This window comes from Paroedura picta, chromosome 1 (assembly GCF_049243985.1).
Source record: "Paroedura picta isolate Pp20150507F chromosome 1, Ppicta_v3.0, whole genome shotgun sequence".
Lineage (NCBI taxonomy): Eukaryota > Metazoa > Chordata > Lepidosauria > Squamata > Gekkonidae > Paroedura > Paroedura picta.
The window spans coordinates 122,843,995-122,859,817 of NC_135369.1; the positions used below are offsets into that span (position 1 = coordinate 122,843,995).

The following is a 15,823-nucleotide window of genomic DNA, read 5'->3' on the forward strand; positions in this document are numbered from 1 at the left end:
CCTGGTCATGGAGGCATTGATTCTGGGGGCCCATTATGGGCCTTTGCCCAGGGTCCCAGATTCCATAAAACTACCCCTGTTCATAACCACCTAGTCTACCCTTATCTCTTTTCTGGCAAAGGTTTGTATCCACTGTACTGAACCGGTAAAGCAGAGAACTGTAGAGGATCCCAGAATACAATTCTGATGCCTTTCTTCTCTGCCCAGGTCAGAAACAGTGCGCTAGGCCATGACATTCCCTTGAAAAATTTACAGCAGCTGCCCTTCTGAGAGTGTTTCTTCAGGTTCTACAAAATTCTAGGACCAAATAGTGCTCGTAGGACCAAGCACTACAGAAAAAATTGGTTCTCTTTTTCAGTACTTGAGCTTTCATCGAGCTTTCAGTATTCCCTGTTTGGGACCGTATTGACAGTAATCAGGCTCCCTGCTCTTCATATCTGTATAGAAAAGTCTGCAGCTTTTTGGTTTCCATGTTTTAAAAGTAGCATGTTGATAGTGGTATCAGTTTCTTTGCTACTCTGGTAAGGAAGAACCGGATATGGATTGTTTTAGGCCTATATTTGGATGGAAAGATGCTTGTATCTGCATTCATTCATTACAAAGTGCACATGTTTTTCAACATGGAGATTATTGTCATTTCAGTAAAAATACAAAAATAGTATTGTTTTCAAATGTAGTTGTATGAACGAAATATTTTGAAATAAGAGTTATAATTCAAGCAAAATATATGAGGTCTGTTTCCAAATCCTTTTTAGCTTTTGCCTTTTGAGGCTTCACTGAAGAGTCTGTGCTGGCCTTTTCCAGAGATGTAATAAACTGTTGCAGAGTCTGCCAGGCTTCACTAGTTAGGTCAAAATTTACAAGGGTATCAATTGGGTTTACAGTTGCTGGCAAAGCAATCAAGAGCTTTAAGCTTGGGGAAGCCTTCTCTCCACTTCCTGTCAAAGAGGGCTGAATTATTTGTTAGCAGAATGAACATTGGAAGATACAGAATTGTATATGGGCAGCTGCTAAAGTTGCTCTGTCTTATCTATCTAGCCATTTTGAATTGAATTTTATTGTGGCCTGCTCAACACCCCCCTCCCCCCAACACACACATTTGATTAGTTCTGTGTCCCCAGGGTGCTTTGAATCTGTGTGCTAATGTAACATGTAGACAGTCCTGAATTCTTTCAATTTCATATTGTTAATTTTTGATGTTCCTTGTATATGCGTTGGAGAGGTTGAAAAACTTAAGGTACTGTTTGCTTTGAAGAAGAAGTGGTTTTTATACCCCACTTTTCACTACCCGAAGGAGGCTCAAAACGGCTAACAATCGCTTTCCCTTCCTCTCCTTACAACGGATACCCTGTGAGGAGGGTGAGGCTGAGTGACAGGACTGCTCTGCATGCTCTGACATGACTGTGACTCAGCTGGCTGAGTGGAAGACTAGAAAATCAAACTCAGCTCACCAGCTCACTATATCACACTGGCTCCCATTATTTATTTATTTATTATTGGACTTATTGCCCGCCACTCCCAGCGAAACTGGCTCATGGCAGGTTACAGAACAGATTCCAATCCAAAAAGCACCCATAAAACCCCATTAACACAGTATACGAAACATAGCAACATGGCGGTAAAAAATAACCCCATCCTATAGCGGCACACCCTCCTAGGGGGGCGATGGTAATGTAAAACCTGGTTACCCATCAGGGGTGCCCAGAATTGGTAGCAGATATCTTCCTGGGGTGAGTGGGATCAGAGTTAATTAAGAGTTTATAGCTGGTGGCCTGAGGTTCAATTATTTTTTTATTTAATTCATTTCTTTGCTAACTAAGTCCCTGACGGGAACCCACTACATATTTCTTCTCTCCTCCATTTTATCCTCACAAGAACCTTGTGATGTAGATTAGTCTGAGAATTTGACTGGCCCTTGGTCACCCAGAAAGTTTCCATGGCAGAGTGGAGATTCAGTTGGGAAACCCAAGTTTTGCCTATAGCTTCAGAAAGGTCTAGGAGGAGAATGGGCAAGGCCAGCTTTTGTTTCCATTTCTGTGTCATGGAAATTAAAAACTGAAGAGTGAGAAACAGCCTTAGCAGCATTCAGCTAGTCCATTGCTTATCCCCTCGAAATAATGCAGTCTTAAAGCTTAATCTTCAATAATAATATTTGTTTGGTATTCTCATTAGAAAGGATTAGGAAGTGCCTGCATTAACTAGGGATGATTTCTAATTTTCATTTTAGCTTCCCTGTTCAGCTGCTCCGTGTCACCTGGGTAGCATTCTGGAAGTTCTTCCTGCTTGTGGAATGTCTGCTTGAAAATTCCTGTGAGGTGGTGTTATTTACTTAAATCACACCTTGCTCTCTTGATATTACTGGGTAAAGCAGTCAGTTTAAGAGAGAAGCTGAGACCCTCCGCTAGTTTCCTTACTTCTTTACAGATTTTATCTGTGCAGGAAAGGCAGGAGAGAGAGAAGTCACTGTCTTTTCAAAGAGATGAAAATGTTTGAAGGACTCTTTGCTGTCTGGCTGTTACCTCTAGCCAAATAATTTTTGACTGCATTTGAAACAATGCAAAACACTCAAACAAGCAAACAATAACTGTTTACCAGAGGTGAGCATGGAGTGTGTGCGCACATCATTCTTTCTCACTATATTCAGTTCTTTGCAAAACCTGTGGTCTGTTTCACTTTAAATAAGTGAAATACCCTGTGAAAGAAGCCAATGAAAAAGGGCTGTGCAGGACTTTATGTTCAGGAACCTAAAAGTTTGAGCAGCTAAATCATGAAATAAAATACAATAAAATACAAAAAAAGTAAAATATTATACAGTGCACAAAAATGTATAATTAAAAGCAACACTATAAAAATAAAAATACTTGTAAGGATATTATTAAATTGTAACATAATGACCTTACACTGAACAAGTGTAGCTCTCCAAATTATAATGTGTATTATACTGAGGAAGATTGACTAATATCATTACTTAATTACACACTGATGCTATGCCATCTATCTCCTGCACAGAATGGTTGTTCATAGTTACCATCTCTGATGAGTGTGAGCCCCTCAGTATATATTTGGGGCTACATTTTTTCAGTATAAGTTGCAGCCATTCCTTATGAATATTTTTTGTGAAAAATAAATATTTTACAATATTTTAAAATTATTTTTAGGACATACACAACCTGTTTGGCCTGAAATTTTTTTTTCTATACTTACATTTTAATGTGTGTTAATACAATTTAGACCGGTGGTCCCCAACCACCAGGCCATGGCCCGGTGCCGGGCCGCGAAGGCCCCAGCACCAGGCCGCAGCCCCCTCTCTCCACCCCCCCCCCGCAGTAAGAGGGAGGGGAGAGGGAAGCAGGGCCATGCATGTGCGTTTGTGCCATGCGCAGCCGCAAACGCACATGCACGGCTGCGCGATTGCCCTTCCCACCACCACCGGTCTGCCGGTCCCACCACCGCCGGTCTGCAGTCCGCAGTGCGGACCACTGATTTAGACCACTGAAGAAGGCCCTCTGGGCTGAGATTACTGCAGGAATTTTTTAACTTCATTTAGAAAGTGTTCCTATTTAGCAGAGCTTAAGCATATGTTTAGTTCTTATTTTGTTTGGTGGATTTATTTAAGCATATCCTCTTCTCAAAAAGATTAAATGGATTTAGGCATACATCTAAGTACTTAAATTGAAATTGAAATCCCAGAGCAGAGAGGGGAGAAATATACTACCTGTTCGTTGTGTGGACTCTTGCTTTACAATCCTATGAATTGAATCAATTAATTTCATACCTGTAGTCCAAAGAGGTGAAAATTGTGTTTATTATTTTTAAAATGATAGTTATACAACAGAATAACTCTAAAGTATGTTTATTGAGAGTGCGGGATATAAATATTTTAAATAAGTCAGAATACATTAAATAGAGTATGGAGAAACAGAGTGGTTTCCAATTGGCAAACATGTCAGATAAAATATATCCTTATCTCCCAGTCATTCCATATGTGAATACATCATAAGGAAAGCTGAATTAGATTTAGATGAAGGTGGAGTGAAAATTGGTGGAAGGAACACAAGCAATTTCAAATACACAGATGACACCACATTACTAGCATAAAATAAATAATGAATACTTGAAATGTCTCTTGATGAAGGTTAAAGCACAAAGTGCCAAAGCAGGATTGCAGCAAAACATGAAGATAAAAGTAATGCCTAGTGGGCACTAAGACTGATGATGAAGAAATCAAAATTGTTAAGGATTTTCTGTTCCTTGCCTCCTTCATTAACCAAAAGGGAGACTGCATCAAGATATCAGAAGGAGATTGAGACTGGGAAGGACAGCCATGAAGAAGCTGGAGAATATCCTCAAATGTAAGGATGTGTTACTGGTGACCAAGATCAAGTTAATTCATGCTGTAGTATTCCCATTACTATGTATGAATGTGAAAGGTGGACAGTGAATAAAGATGACAGGAAGAAAGTTGATTAATTAGAAATGAGATGTTGGATGGGAATTTTACAGATACCATGGACCACCAAAAAGACAAATAAGTAGATTCCAGATCAAATCCATTTTGAAATTCCCCCTCAAAGCTAAACTTACTGATGCGAGGCTATTATACTTTGGTCACATTATGAAAAGGCAAGAGTCATTGGGGAGGACAATTATGCTAGGAAAAGTTGAAAGCCACAGGAAGAGATGAAGACCTTATCATTGACTCAATAAAGGAAGACATAGCCCTCTGTTTGCAAGATGTGAGCAAGGCTTTTAATGATAGGATGTTTTGGAGGTCATTAATTCATGGAAACAACTTGACAGCACCTACCACACACACACACACACAGAATCAAATGCAAAATCAATTATAAGGTTTGAAAGATAAATACATTGACTTTTATACTCCAGGGCCCTTTTCTCAGAGAAATGCCTTCAATGCACAATATTTGTGGGTATCCAGTTGTTTGCCTTTCATGTTTGCTGTGCTCATCAGTCTGATTTCTTTCCGTCCAGCACATTCTTCCCTCAGCAAAGCAAAACAAACAACTAGCAGCTTGTCAATCACATAATGGCTAAACCATTTCCTCTCCATCCCCTTTTCTCCTTGCTCAAAGAAAACACAAGATGTATGGAAAGATTATGACATAGATTAATTCTTTTTGTTTGAACAGATGTCATGTGATCATATGAACACAAAAGATCTGCCAGAAACCCTTGATAACATAAAGAGGCCTTGGTCAGTTTGCCTGGATGACAGATTAAATTTGATTCATCGAATGAAAACCAAGCAGTGCCGTTTATATTCACTGGGGTAAGTGTCTCCTTAGGGGAAAAGACATCATTTCAAGTGCAACGATCGTGAATGTCTGTTAAAAATAGTTTCTGCAACTGATCTATCTCTTTCCAAAAGAAGCATTATACATTTATTTCTCTTGTCATCCATTGACAGAGTGATATAGCCTACATTTTGGAGACATCTGCCCGTCTTGTCTTGTACTTGACCATAAAAGTAATGCCTAAAAAAGGTAAAGGTAAAGGTATCCCCTGTGCAAGCACCGGGTCATGTCTGACCCTTGGGGTGACGCCCTCCAGCGTTTTCATGGCAGACTCAATACGGGGTGGTTTGCCAGTGCCTTCCCCAGTCATTACCGTTTACCCCCCAGCAAGCTGGGTACTCATTTTACCGACCTCGGAAGGATGGAAGGCTGAGTCAACCTTGAGCCGGCTGCTGGGATTGAACTCCCAGCCTCATGGGCAGACAGCTTCAGACAGTGTGTCGCTGCCTTACCACTCTGCGCCACAAGAGGCTCATAAAGTAATGCCTAGTGGGCACTAAGTCGATGAAGAAATCAAAATTGTTGATCCCCCAAATGTTGATTCCCAATTAGTGAAAATGATTATACCCGAAGAAATCATTGATTGTTTGAAAGTATCTCTGACTTTTGGGCTCTTTAAAAAATTATCCAAGTGAATGCATGAAACTGCCTCATACTGAATCAGACCCCTGGCCCACCAATGGCTAGTATTGTCTACTCAGACTAACAGCAGCTCTCCAGGTTCTCAGACAGAGGTTTTTCACCTAACAAACTACCTGATCCTTTTAAATGGCAATGGTCAAGTTCTGAAACCCCTGCATGTAAAACAGAGGCTCTTCCATTGAGCCACAGCCTCTTCTGCAGGAAATAGATTGTAAAACAGAAGTACAGACTATTTTAGTTCTATACAGGATTGACAGCTACAAGAATTTCTGCCACATAACACTCCTTTTTGGTGCTGCCATGATTGAGAGAGATCCCTTCGCTGTCTTATAGCCAGATGTACTTCTATCTCATGCAAGACTTCCTCCATACATGAGTAGGTGGATTAGGTTGAGCCCTGCCAAAAAGATCCATGGGTTCAAGAGAGGCTATGATTTTCACCAATTACTCATCTTGTGGCAGCCATCTACCTTACCCCTCATGCTGCTTCAGGGGCCCCCATCTCCTGGGGGCAGTATTTTGGGCTGCAGCAGGATGGGAGAAGTAGAGAAATTGTGCTTCTGTGCATAGAGGTTGTTCCATTTAAGGATGTTTGATGGGAACCAGACCAGTATCTTGAAAACATTCATATGAAAGTGTTAAGTCAAAGGGGGCACTCAGCTAGCCTAATTCTTCTTGCCTGCTGTCCAAGTCTGGAGTGGATCAGGCCCAAGACTAAGGAGAGGCAAATGGGATGCGGGTTTGTGGTAAAACCACAAAAATTGTCACTTATACTCATTGGAGTATATTCAAAATATTTATTGAGCTGCCCAGCAGAAGAAAAGAGCAAGAAGGTGACCTGTATTTTACTCGGGCGCCCACACATACATGGAAATTACCTAGAGTTAGCCCAGATGCTGCAGTGTAGAAGGAGAGCCAATATGCTTTGGTTCTTTCTCCCTCTAGATTGGCCTGTGCCACCTGGGGCCACAGTCTGCCTCTGTTCGTGCACAGCATTACTTTTGACATTTATTGATGAGGAAATCAAGATCTCTTTGTTCTTCATTTTATCTCTGGGTATCTAGCAGACTTACTTGGGACAGGCAGCTATAAACCATGCTACAAACCTGGCCACGAACTCCTCAACTCACATTCCAGTTCTCTGACTTCTCTCTTACTGAGAGTGGCTTATGGAGAAGGGAAAATGGCTGCAGTTTGGTTCAGGTCCGTAGGCCTGTGTTCTGGATCCAGAGTCACTTCTAACAGCAGAAGGATTCTTTCCAGGAGCTGTGCAGTGCCTGTGTGAACTGGCTCTTTAAATGCATGGAGGTTGTGGCAGTGACAAGGTTCCTGATAGCAGGGCTAAGCCTGCAGAGGAAGCATTCTATTTATTTATATTTTAATTTCTATACTACCGCTTTCAAAGACTCGTGGCAGTTTACAATAAAAAAATAAAAGAGCCCAACCCATAAAACCCCCAATACATTAAAAGATGGCTATTCATTAGAGTTAACTCCCCATCTCCCCCCTGTCCAGCTGCACTAATTCTATTTGAATTAGTGAGTTAATCTGGGAGGTATCCTTTAACAAGCCAGTGAGCTGAATGCAGCAAAATTAGAGAGAGTGCAGTGACACTGGTGACATCTTGTTAGGCTTTTTCTGGCTTCTCTTGGGCATGTGACCATGACTAAACACAGAGAGGAGGTTGTTTTCAAGGAAGGTGGCCAGCCATGTTTCTTCCTCTAATAGATGTGGCTGATTTGAACTGTAATTGAAGGTATAATTTCCTTCTCGATACACCATGGACATTGCATGGAAATCTGTGCCTGGTGTGTGGTTAGTTCTGATGCATCTTTGTTTAAAAATTGCCTGTTATTTTGCTCTGTTGATGTAATCAATGAAACAGTGTTCAGAACAGATACATGGAAGTACATCTTCATACAATGCAGACTTAACTTGAAGAATTCTGTGGGAAATGATGAGATGATAGCTTAGAAAAGGATTAAACTAATTCTTTGAGGATAGGACTAGCAGTCATAAAATAAACCTCTATAAATCAGAGAGGCTGGTTTTCAAACTATTAGTACCACAGGAAGACCCAGGAAAAAGTTGCAAAAAGATCTTCTTTGGGTTTTTTTTTAAATAAAGCTTTTATTTCATAGGATTTTCGTTTGTGCTGCTTAACTGGTGCACTTCATAGAAACTGTTTTGTTTCTGAGACTGAACAAAACTTGATAACACACTGGGATATGGGGGTAGTGGTTCAGAATATTTTTCATTACTCAGAAGCCGCTCTCATTAAAGAAAAGGTTAGTAACCCTTGTGCTGGGGACAAGTAACAAGGGAGTGTAGGGATATTCTCATGCTTTTCTGCTGTCGGTTTTTACAGTTTACTGTTTATGTTGGACAGTAAATGAACTTCCTTTTAAAAATATTCATATGGACACAATTTTAGACATGGGATGACCTTACATAAATTTACATAAGAATTAAATCAACAAACTAATTTCTGGGTCAGCGTTACAAGAGCAGTACTGATCCAGTATCTGTCTTCCATTAATAGCTATCCTTCCAGAATCTATATTAATATTTTGTCAGTGTAGGTTTCTAAAAGAACAGAAGGAAAACAAGAAACTCCAGCAAAGGTTAGGATAGGTGTATGTGTGGTTGTAATTACTGAGAATTACATAGCAATCAACTCCAGCTCCTTTTGACTCCAATCCAATTACATTATTTCAAAGACACTGGCACTTTACCCTGCTTTAAGGTGCTCATTGGTGTGTGATTGCACAGAAAGGCAATCTTGTTCAGAGTAAGAAAAAAATATCCTTGAAATATGCTTCTTATCTAATGTTTTTATTTATGAAAGAGGAAACGGAGACCAGCTGGGCTCTCCCCAGAGGACAACAGCCGAGAGAACAAATGCTTCAGCGTATAAAAAAGGCAGCTCTACAATTAATCTGTATGGTATGAATCATTGAAAGAAATGTAGTCATTGTTTGTGTGCTTCTCAGGATTTTTGTAGGAAGAGGAATGGATTTCATATGGCCTTAGTGGATGCTGCTCTCCATTTAGATGAGTTTTTCCTGTACCCCCTGTGGAAATTCATATAGTATTCCTTGATTTAGGGACGGTAGTGTTACTCTATGATAGGCTCTTTCATAATGCATTAATTTAGTGGAATTATCAAATTTAAAGTGGATTATTATTATTATTATTATTGCTGCTAATACACACTTTTCTCTTTCGATGTGGAAAAGTGCATGGACATTGGATTGTTCCTTTTTGCCTGGGTTTCTTCTCTGTAAGAGCGGAAAATGGCTAGAGCAGTATAAAAAGCAGTGTTTGAAGCAAAGAGGCACCTTGTTTCAGTAATATTGCATATCCTGTCTTCCCAGTGCTACAGAGACTTGCTGGATTGCCTGCCTGAGGAGGAGTCTAATTGATATGCTGGAAATGGGAGCTGATTGCTGTGGCAAAAAGTAGCAATCCTTATTCATGGTTCCTCCCCTTTATATTTGTGAAACCGACCTCGGGGAGGAGCGAGTCCGGCTGTCCAAGTTGGAAGAGGGCCAATCAGGGTGAATGTATCATGAGTGGCTTCCCTGCCTAGGGCCAGCCGGTGAGACCCAATGACTCCATCAAAGGGGTGGATCACCAACAAGTCTCTTGCAGACTTGTGTGCACCCAATGCTGGCCTTAGAAACAGGGAAGGGAGCTGACTATGGCTAAAAGATAGGGCATTTGCCCCCAGAATAATTTGGGGAAAGTTGGAGCACAGGCTTAAAAACACACTTGCACCTGTTGTGTGGCATATGCAGAAGCACACTGAAAGGTTCTTTTGACGCCTGTGTGTTTCTTCACAATCCTGAGCCCTGGGAAGCGAGAGTCCTTGCCCAGGCCCAGGGAAGCAGAGGCAGTGACAGCAGCGGCCCTAGGGAGGGGGCCCTTTCAAAGCCCGTTCTTATGAACAGGCCTTGCAACTAGTACCTGAATAAGATATGATCTGATATAACTGGGTTTGCCATATTTCTCACATTTTGTAATTTTGTAAGATTCATTACCATTTACAATTGCATGATATTTCAAAATATGATTTGTATTATTTTGTAATATTCCATGCGGTTTGTTTATCGCAAAGAGAATTGTATTTTCTATTTTTAAAAAAACCCTTAGTATGGATGGGTTGAGCTTGAGAGAGGGGGGAATTAAGGCTTCACTGTTTTTGTTGGCAAAGGAAGTTGTGGAACTATGAATATTGACATTAGATACAGAAAGTGAAAATGGCAGCTAGAAGGACTGTTAAAGGACTCAGAAGCTGTTGGTTAGAGATCCCAAGAGACTTGTGAAGGAAAGCAAAAGAAAAAAGAAAAAAAAGAAAAGAAAATGCTTCATGAACTCCAGAATGTAGTAAAGCTTTTCACAATAATAGAGGTAAGAAGAACCCAGCTGGATCAGGCCAGTGGTCCATCTAGTCTAACATTCGGTCTCACACAGTGGCCAACCGGTTCCTCTGGAGGGCCAACAACAGGGCAGGCTGAGGCCTTCTCCTGATGTTGCTTCCTGATACTAGTATTCAGATGTTTACTACCTCTGAACGTGGAGGTTCCTTTCAGTCACCATGGCTAGTAGGCCATAACAGACCTGTCCTCTGTGAATATGTCTGATCCCCTTTTAAAGTTTTCTATGCCTGTGGCCATCACTACATTTTCTGGCAGTGAATTACACAATTCAATGACTTGCTGTGTAAAGAAGCATTTCATTTTGTGTCCTGAATCTACTGCTCTTTAGATTCACTGGATGCCCTAATATTTTGGGACAGGGAGAACATTTTTTTATAAACCTTTATCATGTAATCTCTTTTCTATCCTTTCTACATAGGGAAAGTGCTGCAGCCCCCTAGATTGTTCTCACCTCCTTTGCAAGGTGTCTGTTGTGGGAAAAGGAAAGGGAAGGCGATTGTAAGCCGCTTTGAGAATCCTTTGGGTAGAGAAAAGCAGCATATAAGAACCAACTCTTCTTCATAGTCAGTCTTAGTTTTCACCATCCTTAATAATATTGTGTCACCTGCGAAATTGGCTGCTACACTACTCGCTCCTAGTTCCATATCACTTATGAATAAATTGAATAGTATTGGCTCCAAAACCTATCCTTGTGGGATCCTACTGCTTCCTTCCCTCCATTGTGATAACTGTCCATTGATTCCTTCTCTTTGCTTCCTGTAATTTAACTAATTTTTAATCTAGGAGAGAGCCCATCCTCTTATCCCATGGCTGCTAAGTTTACTCAGGAGTCTTTGGTGAGGTACCCTGTCCAAAGCCTTTTGAAAGACCAGATATGTCTAAGAGATCTAACAGCTTACCATCATCTTTGGTCACTTTCTCAAAGAACTACAAAAGGTTGACGAGATTGCGCTTCCTTTTGCAGTAAGTTTATGTGTTCAGCTGTGAGCCATCAGATAATGAAAAATTGAGCAGGGGATAGGCATATATTTATTGTACGGTTATTGCACCAGCATGTTGAACTATTTTGTGTCAGCATAGTCTGTAAGGACTGATCAGCAAGACGGACACATGGAAATGAAGTTGTACAGGTGTTATGTGATATGCTTAGATATGCTTAACTTGCATGTGTAATGCATCAGAAGCTGCTGTCTGATCTAAGGATTTGATCTGGCTCTTATTCTAACCATAGTGCCTTGTTCTCCTACAGCAGTCAATGGAAGCCATTCAGTTATTTTGGGAGAAAATAAATTAATATAGTCTGTTGTCTGATGACAATTAAACAGAGGCAAACCAGTATCTATGACCACTTGTTTGTTTGTTTATATATTTCAACTGAGAATCTATATTCAATGTATATTCCATTTCCCATTCAACAGAATGGGAATAGGGTAAAATGTAAATTATACAAAGAATCCTTGTAATTTTGTTTCTATTAGAAAGTAACAATACTTTTCCTGACTGTTTTGGTAAGACTGGGCGATGATGATAACCAGTTTGAACTGAATATGGCCAAGAGTGGATGTGAGGTGCATCGCTTTGACCCTAGCATCAAATCAGCACATATTCAAGATGGACACCTCTGGTACCATCGCCTATCCATCGACTGGCGGGATCCCAACCCAGCAATTGCTGCTCATAATCTTCATGTCAACACCAAGAAACTTGGCACAATAATGAATGACTTTGGACACCACAAGGTAAGAATTCATCTATCTACTCTTCATATAACTTTGAGGAGGTCTTGGATAGACATAGTCATTGTCTTCATACTGCTACTAGTATTTTGCCTGCAGTGTACAGCTGCATCCCATTTATTCAGATAACCCAGGGAAAATCTGAATAGTCAGAAGCTTAGATAGTTGGGAATGATTTTCTAATCCTGGTAGCATGGTAGATGCACGGCATTGGACACAGGCCACCATTAAGTGAACCTAGGTGACTGCAGGACCAGAGGACAGGGGGCACCTGGGGCACCAAAAGATGTTGACAGGTGGCAAGTGGTTGCCTTGCTCACCTTCCTCTTCTCTGCCCCCTGAGAAGGAAGATCAGGAGACCACCACTTCCACTCCCCATAGGCTCCATTCTCTTCCTCCTTTGGGGCAGCTTGAGGCTCCTGGGCCAGTGGTAGCTCGGATCCTGGGCCAGCAGTGGAGGGAGCAGGCTGGCTCCAGGGTGGTGACAACAAGCCAACAGGAAGCCTGGAATGCCAGAAACGCTGCATATTTGGATAGTCATTATATGGATAATCAAAATTATACTATGGAAGTTTAAATTTCTAGCTGTGGAGGCGAAAATGAAAAATGGGAAGCAGTAATGACTTGAAATGAATTTCCATTAACTTTGTACCAGTCTTATTCTCCTTTCACACTCATATTATTTGCTACATGCATTTTACTCCTTTTTCCCTGTAGTAACAAAATCATCCTGTTTTGAAGTGGCCTGAATTATATATTTTGAGGTTGTCTAACCTTCTTTCATGGCATTGCAGACAGTATGTGCCAGCTAACTTCTGCCAAGGCATACTTCAAGAAGTTCATGACTCTGTAATCAGGCTTTCATGTAACTGTTGCCCTCAAGACTGTTGCAGAAATGAATTACAGTGCTAATACATCTTGATTTCCCAGCCATGCCCACATTTTTTGCTCTTTTTAAATATGTAAGATATGAGAGAAACTTATCTGAGGTAACTGCTATCCAGTCTTGTAAAACCAAGCCATGAAATGTAAAGTATTACTGTAGAGCAAAAACTTGCTATCAAAAGGGATGATATTAGTATTTGTTTCCACTATCTTGAATATTTTATAATTATAAAAGTGTTCTGTAGCCAAGAAATATGTGCAAATACAGAGAGAAATAGTAACATGAAACAGGATTGAATTTATTCTACCTTACATGGTTGTTGTGAGGATAAAATGTTGTAAGCCACTTTGCATCCCTGCTGGGGGAAAAAGTAGAGTATAAATAAACTAAATTAAATAAATATCCCATTGTAAGCTTTTCTGAGTCAGAGCTCGCACCCATTCTAATATGTATGCTATGGATTTTTGGTTTGTTTCAATATTTTTCTCCTTGAGGCTTTTGCGATCTCCTCAATCTGTTTTTGGAGTACACGCTTGTTAACCATTATGAAGGGAGTTATTATATTCTCTGTCTAGCTGAGTGCTAGGAGTTTCTCTGCTGGGTTATCAGCCACTGTAAAAAATGGGAAAGTGTCCCACAATCTTATAATAAGGAGGAACGTGTTGAGTGTACAGAATGCATAGTAGAAACCACTGGTGCTGGCACTGCACTCTGTGATCGTTGGAAGCATGTGTGCATGCACTCCTGTGCGAAGTTGGCTGTAATTGGTATGGCAGAAGAGTCCTAGAGAGCATTTTTAGTCCTGTGCCACTAATTTGAAGAGCATTTCTGGGGGTATTTTCACTGATGCCCTAGCATAGATGGAAAGAGGGGCTTCAGCTGAGTGAATGGAACAGGGAGGCCCCCTTTAGTAGCCGTTGCACCAGCAACGGGGAAAACAAACAAGCCCATCTTCATGTAGAAAACAAACAAGCCCATATTCATGTAGAAAACAAACAAGCCCATCTTCATGCAGATACCACCTAGGTCTCAGTTTTGATCCCCCCTCCCATTTTTCTTGAATTAATTTTCTACCACTCCACATTTCTTGCCTCCTGGATTATATTTAGTTCTCATTAGACTGTTTTTTGGTTTCCTCTGTTTTTCTCCTGATCTGTGGAGTCCCCTGAGTATGTTGGCCTGATTTTGCTGCCTGCGTTGGTGGCCAACCACTTTACTATAATAGTGTGATAATAGAGCAGAAATATAGTAGTATGCCTCTCAGTGCCAGATACTGAGAATAAACAGGAAAAGCCATCACATTTCATGCTCTACTTGTGAGCTCCCAGAGGCCTTTGGCCACTGCTAGTGGAAACAGGACCCTGGCCTTGAGTGTATTTCTTATGGTTGTCATGTTCTAGAGTTTTAAAATGCAGAATACCATGCAGACGGAAAGTAGCCAATTTCCACTGCCTTAATATTCATATCTCTTTGTGGTTGAGGTTGTTTAAATTTCACCCTGGGAAAACTGAAACCATTTTGCTTTACATTCATTTTAATTTCTTGCTTACAGGAAATGTGAATGAAACAGACAATTCACTTTGTGTAGCTATCCCCCTTCTCTTTGGGAAAAGTTAAATTTGATCCATACGTATACCTGCATTCCCCCTATGAGGTTTTCCTATATTCCTCCCCATCTGAACTTCTTCAAGCTGCCAACACACACAATAGACTAGTTATGTCAAGAATATAATTGAGATTGGAATAGTTTTGATCAAAAGTGCAGCATATATTTCTGAAGAACATTGAAGCATTTTTCTTTTTTAAAAAAAAAACTGGCCATAATAACCATTGTGTAAAAAAAAATACAACGGGTTCTAGCAAATTGTTTGGGGCTAGGGTCCAAGACAGCAAGAATCTTAATGGGGAAGCCATTGTGCAATGAAATCCATTGTGCAAAAAATAGCAATGGACTCTAGGAAACTGTTGGTGTTCAGAAGAAAGGTGGACATGTAAGCATTATATACATAAAAGCAAAGACATTAAATAAATCCTTCCCTTAATATATAGCACAATTCTATTTCACCCTTCCTCCAAGGATCTCAGAACAGGATACATGGTTCTACCTTTCCTTATAACCCACCTTTAAGTGTGTTAGGCTGAAAGAGGGAAAAGAGAGCAACTGGCCCAAGGCTATTAAGCCAGCATCAGAACTAAGGATCGGAACCCGTTTTTATAGAAGAGGATTGCTCATCCATGGAGTAGGGCAAGGCATGTGATTTGTTCCCATAGAACAGGTGAGATAGTTCAGATGGTGAAAAGGAAATCACAGGACCTTTAAAAGAGTGGCAGACTCATGATGGCCTTGCCTGGGAATAGGGTTGCTAATTTCAGGCTGGGAAATTCCTGGCAATTTGAGAGTGGAGCCTGGGGGAGGGCAAGGACCTCAGAAGGGTATAACACAACAGAGTTTACTCACTGAGACGGCGCGGAGGAGGCCGACATTGTGCTGCCGCTGCCGCAGTTCTGTGACCTCTACAGCAGGAGTGGCAGTGGTGCATGCGCACTCATGTGCTGTAGAGGTTACAGACCTATGATGGTTGAGAACCACTGGTCTAATGTAATTTATTGACACCGAGGTCAATGTTCAACCTGAACATTTCTCTTTTGACAATTTCCAATTTTCCTTAAGTCAGTCCTCTGACATTCCAAGTTGCTATTCGGTGCATCTTTGTAAAGTGCAGACCCTTGCACTGATAGTTATAGGCTGTAAATATTCCTCTCAAGACCCTTGCTGGTCTGTCTGTGCTTCTTGTGGCTCAG

General features: G+C 40.8%; 1 protein-coding gene across 6 annotated transcripts in view; it reads left to right on the top strand.

The window, feature by feature from the left end:
• Positions 1-15,823, top strand: part of METTL24 (methyltransferase like 24) — a 71,101-nt gene that overhangs the window by 40,142 nt on the left and 15,136 nt on the right. Inside the window, exons 2-4 of one of the 6 annotated variants that reach the window (XM_077302223.1) lie at positions 4,275-4,352; positions 5,151-5,290; positions 11,913-12,138. In XM_077302223.1, coding sequence (XP_077158338.1) covers positions 5,151-5,290; positions 11,913-12,138 — 366 coding nt within the window. In that variant the 5' untranslated portion in view covers positions 4,275-4,352. Of the gene's footprint in view, positions 1-4,274; positions 4,353-5,147; positions 5,291-8,923; positions 11,363-11,877; positions 12,139-15,823 lie in introns of those variants that run through there. The other 5 variants (XM_077302232.1, XM_077302249.1, XM_077302212.1 and 2 more) reach the window with 5 other exon arrangements.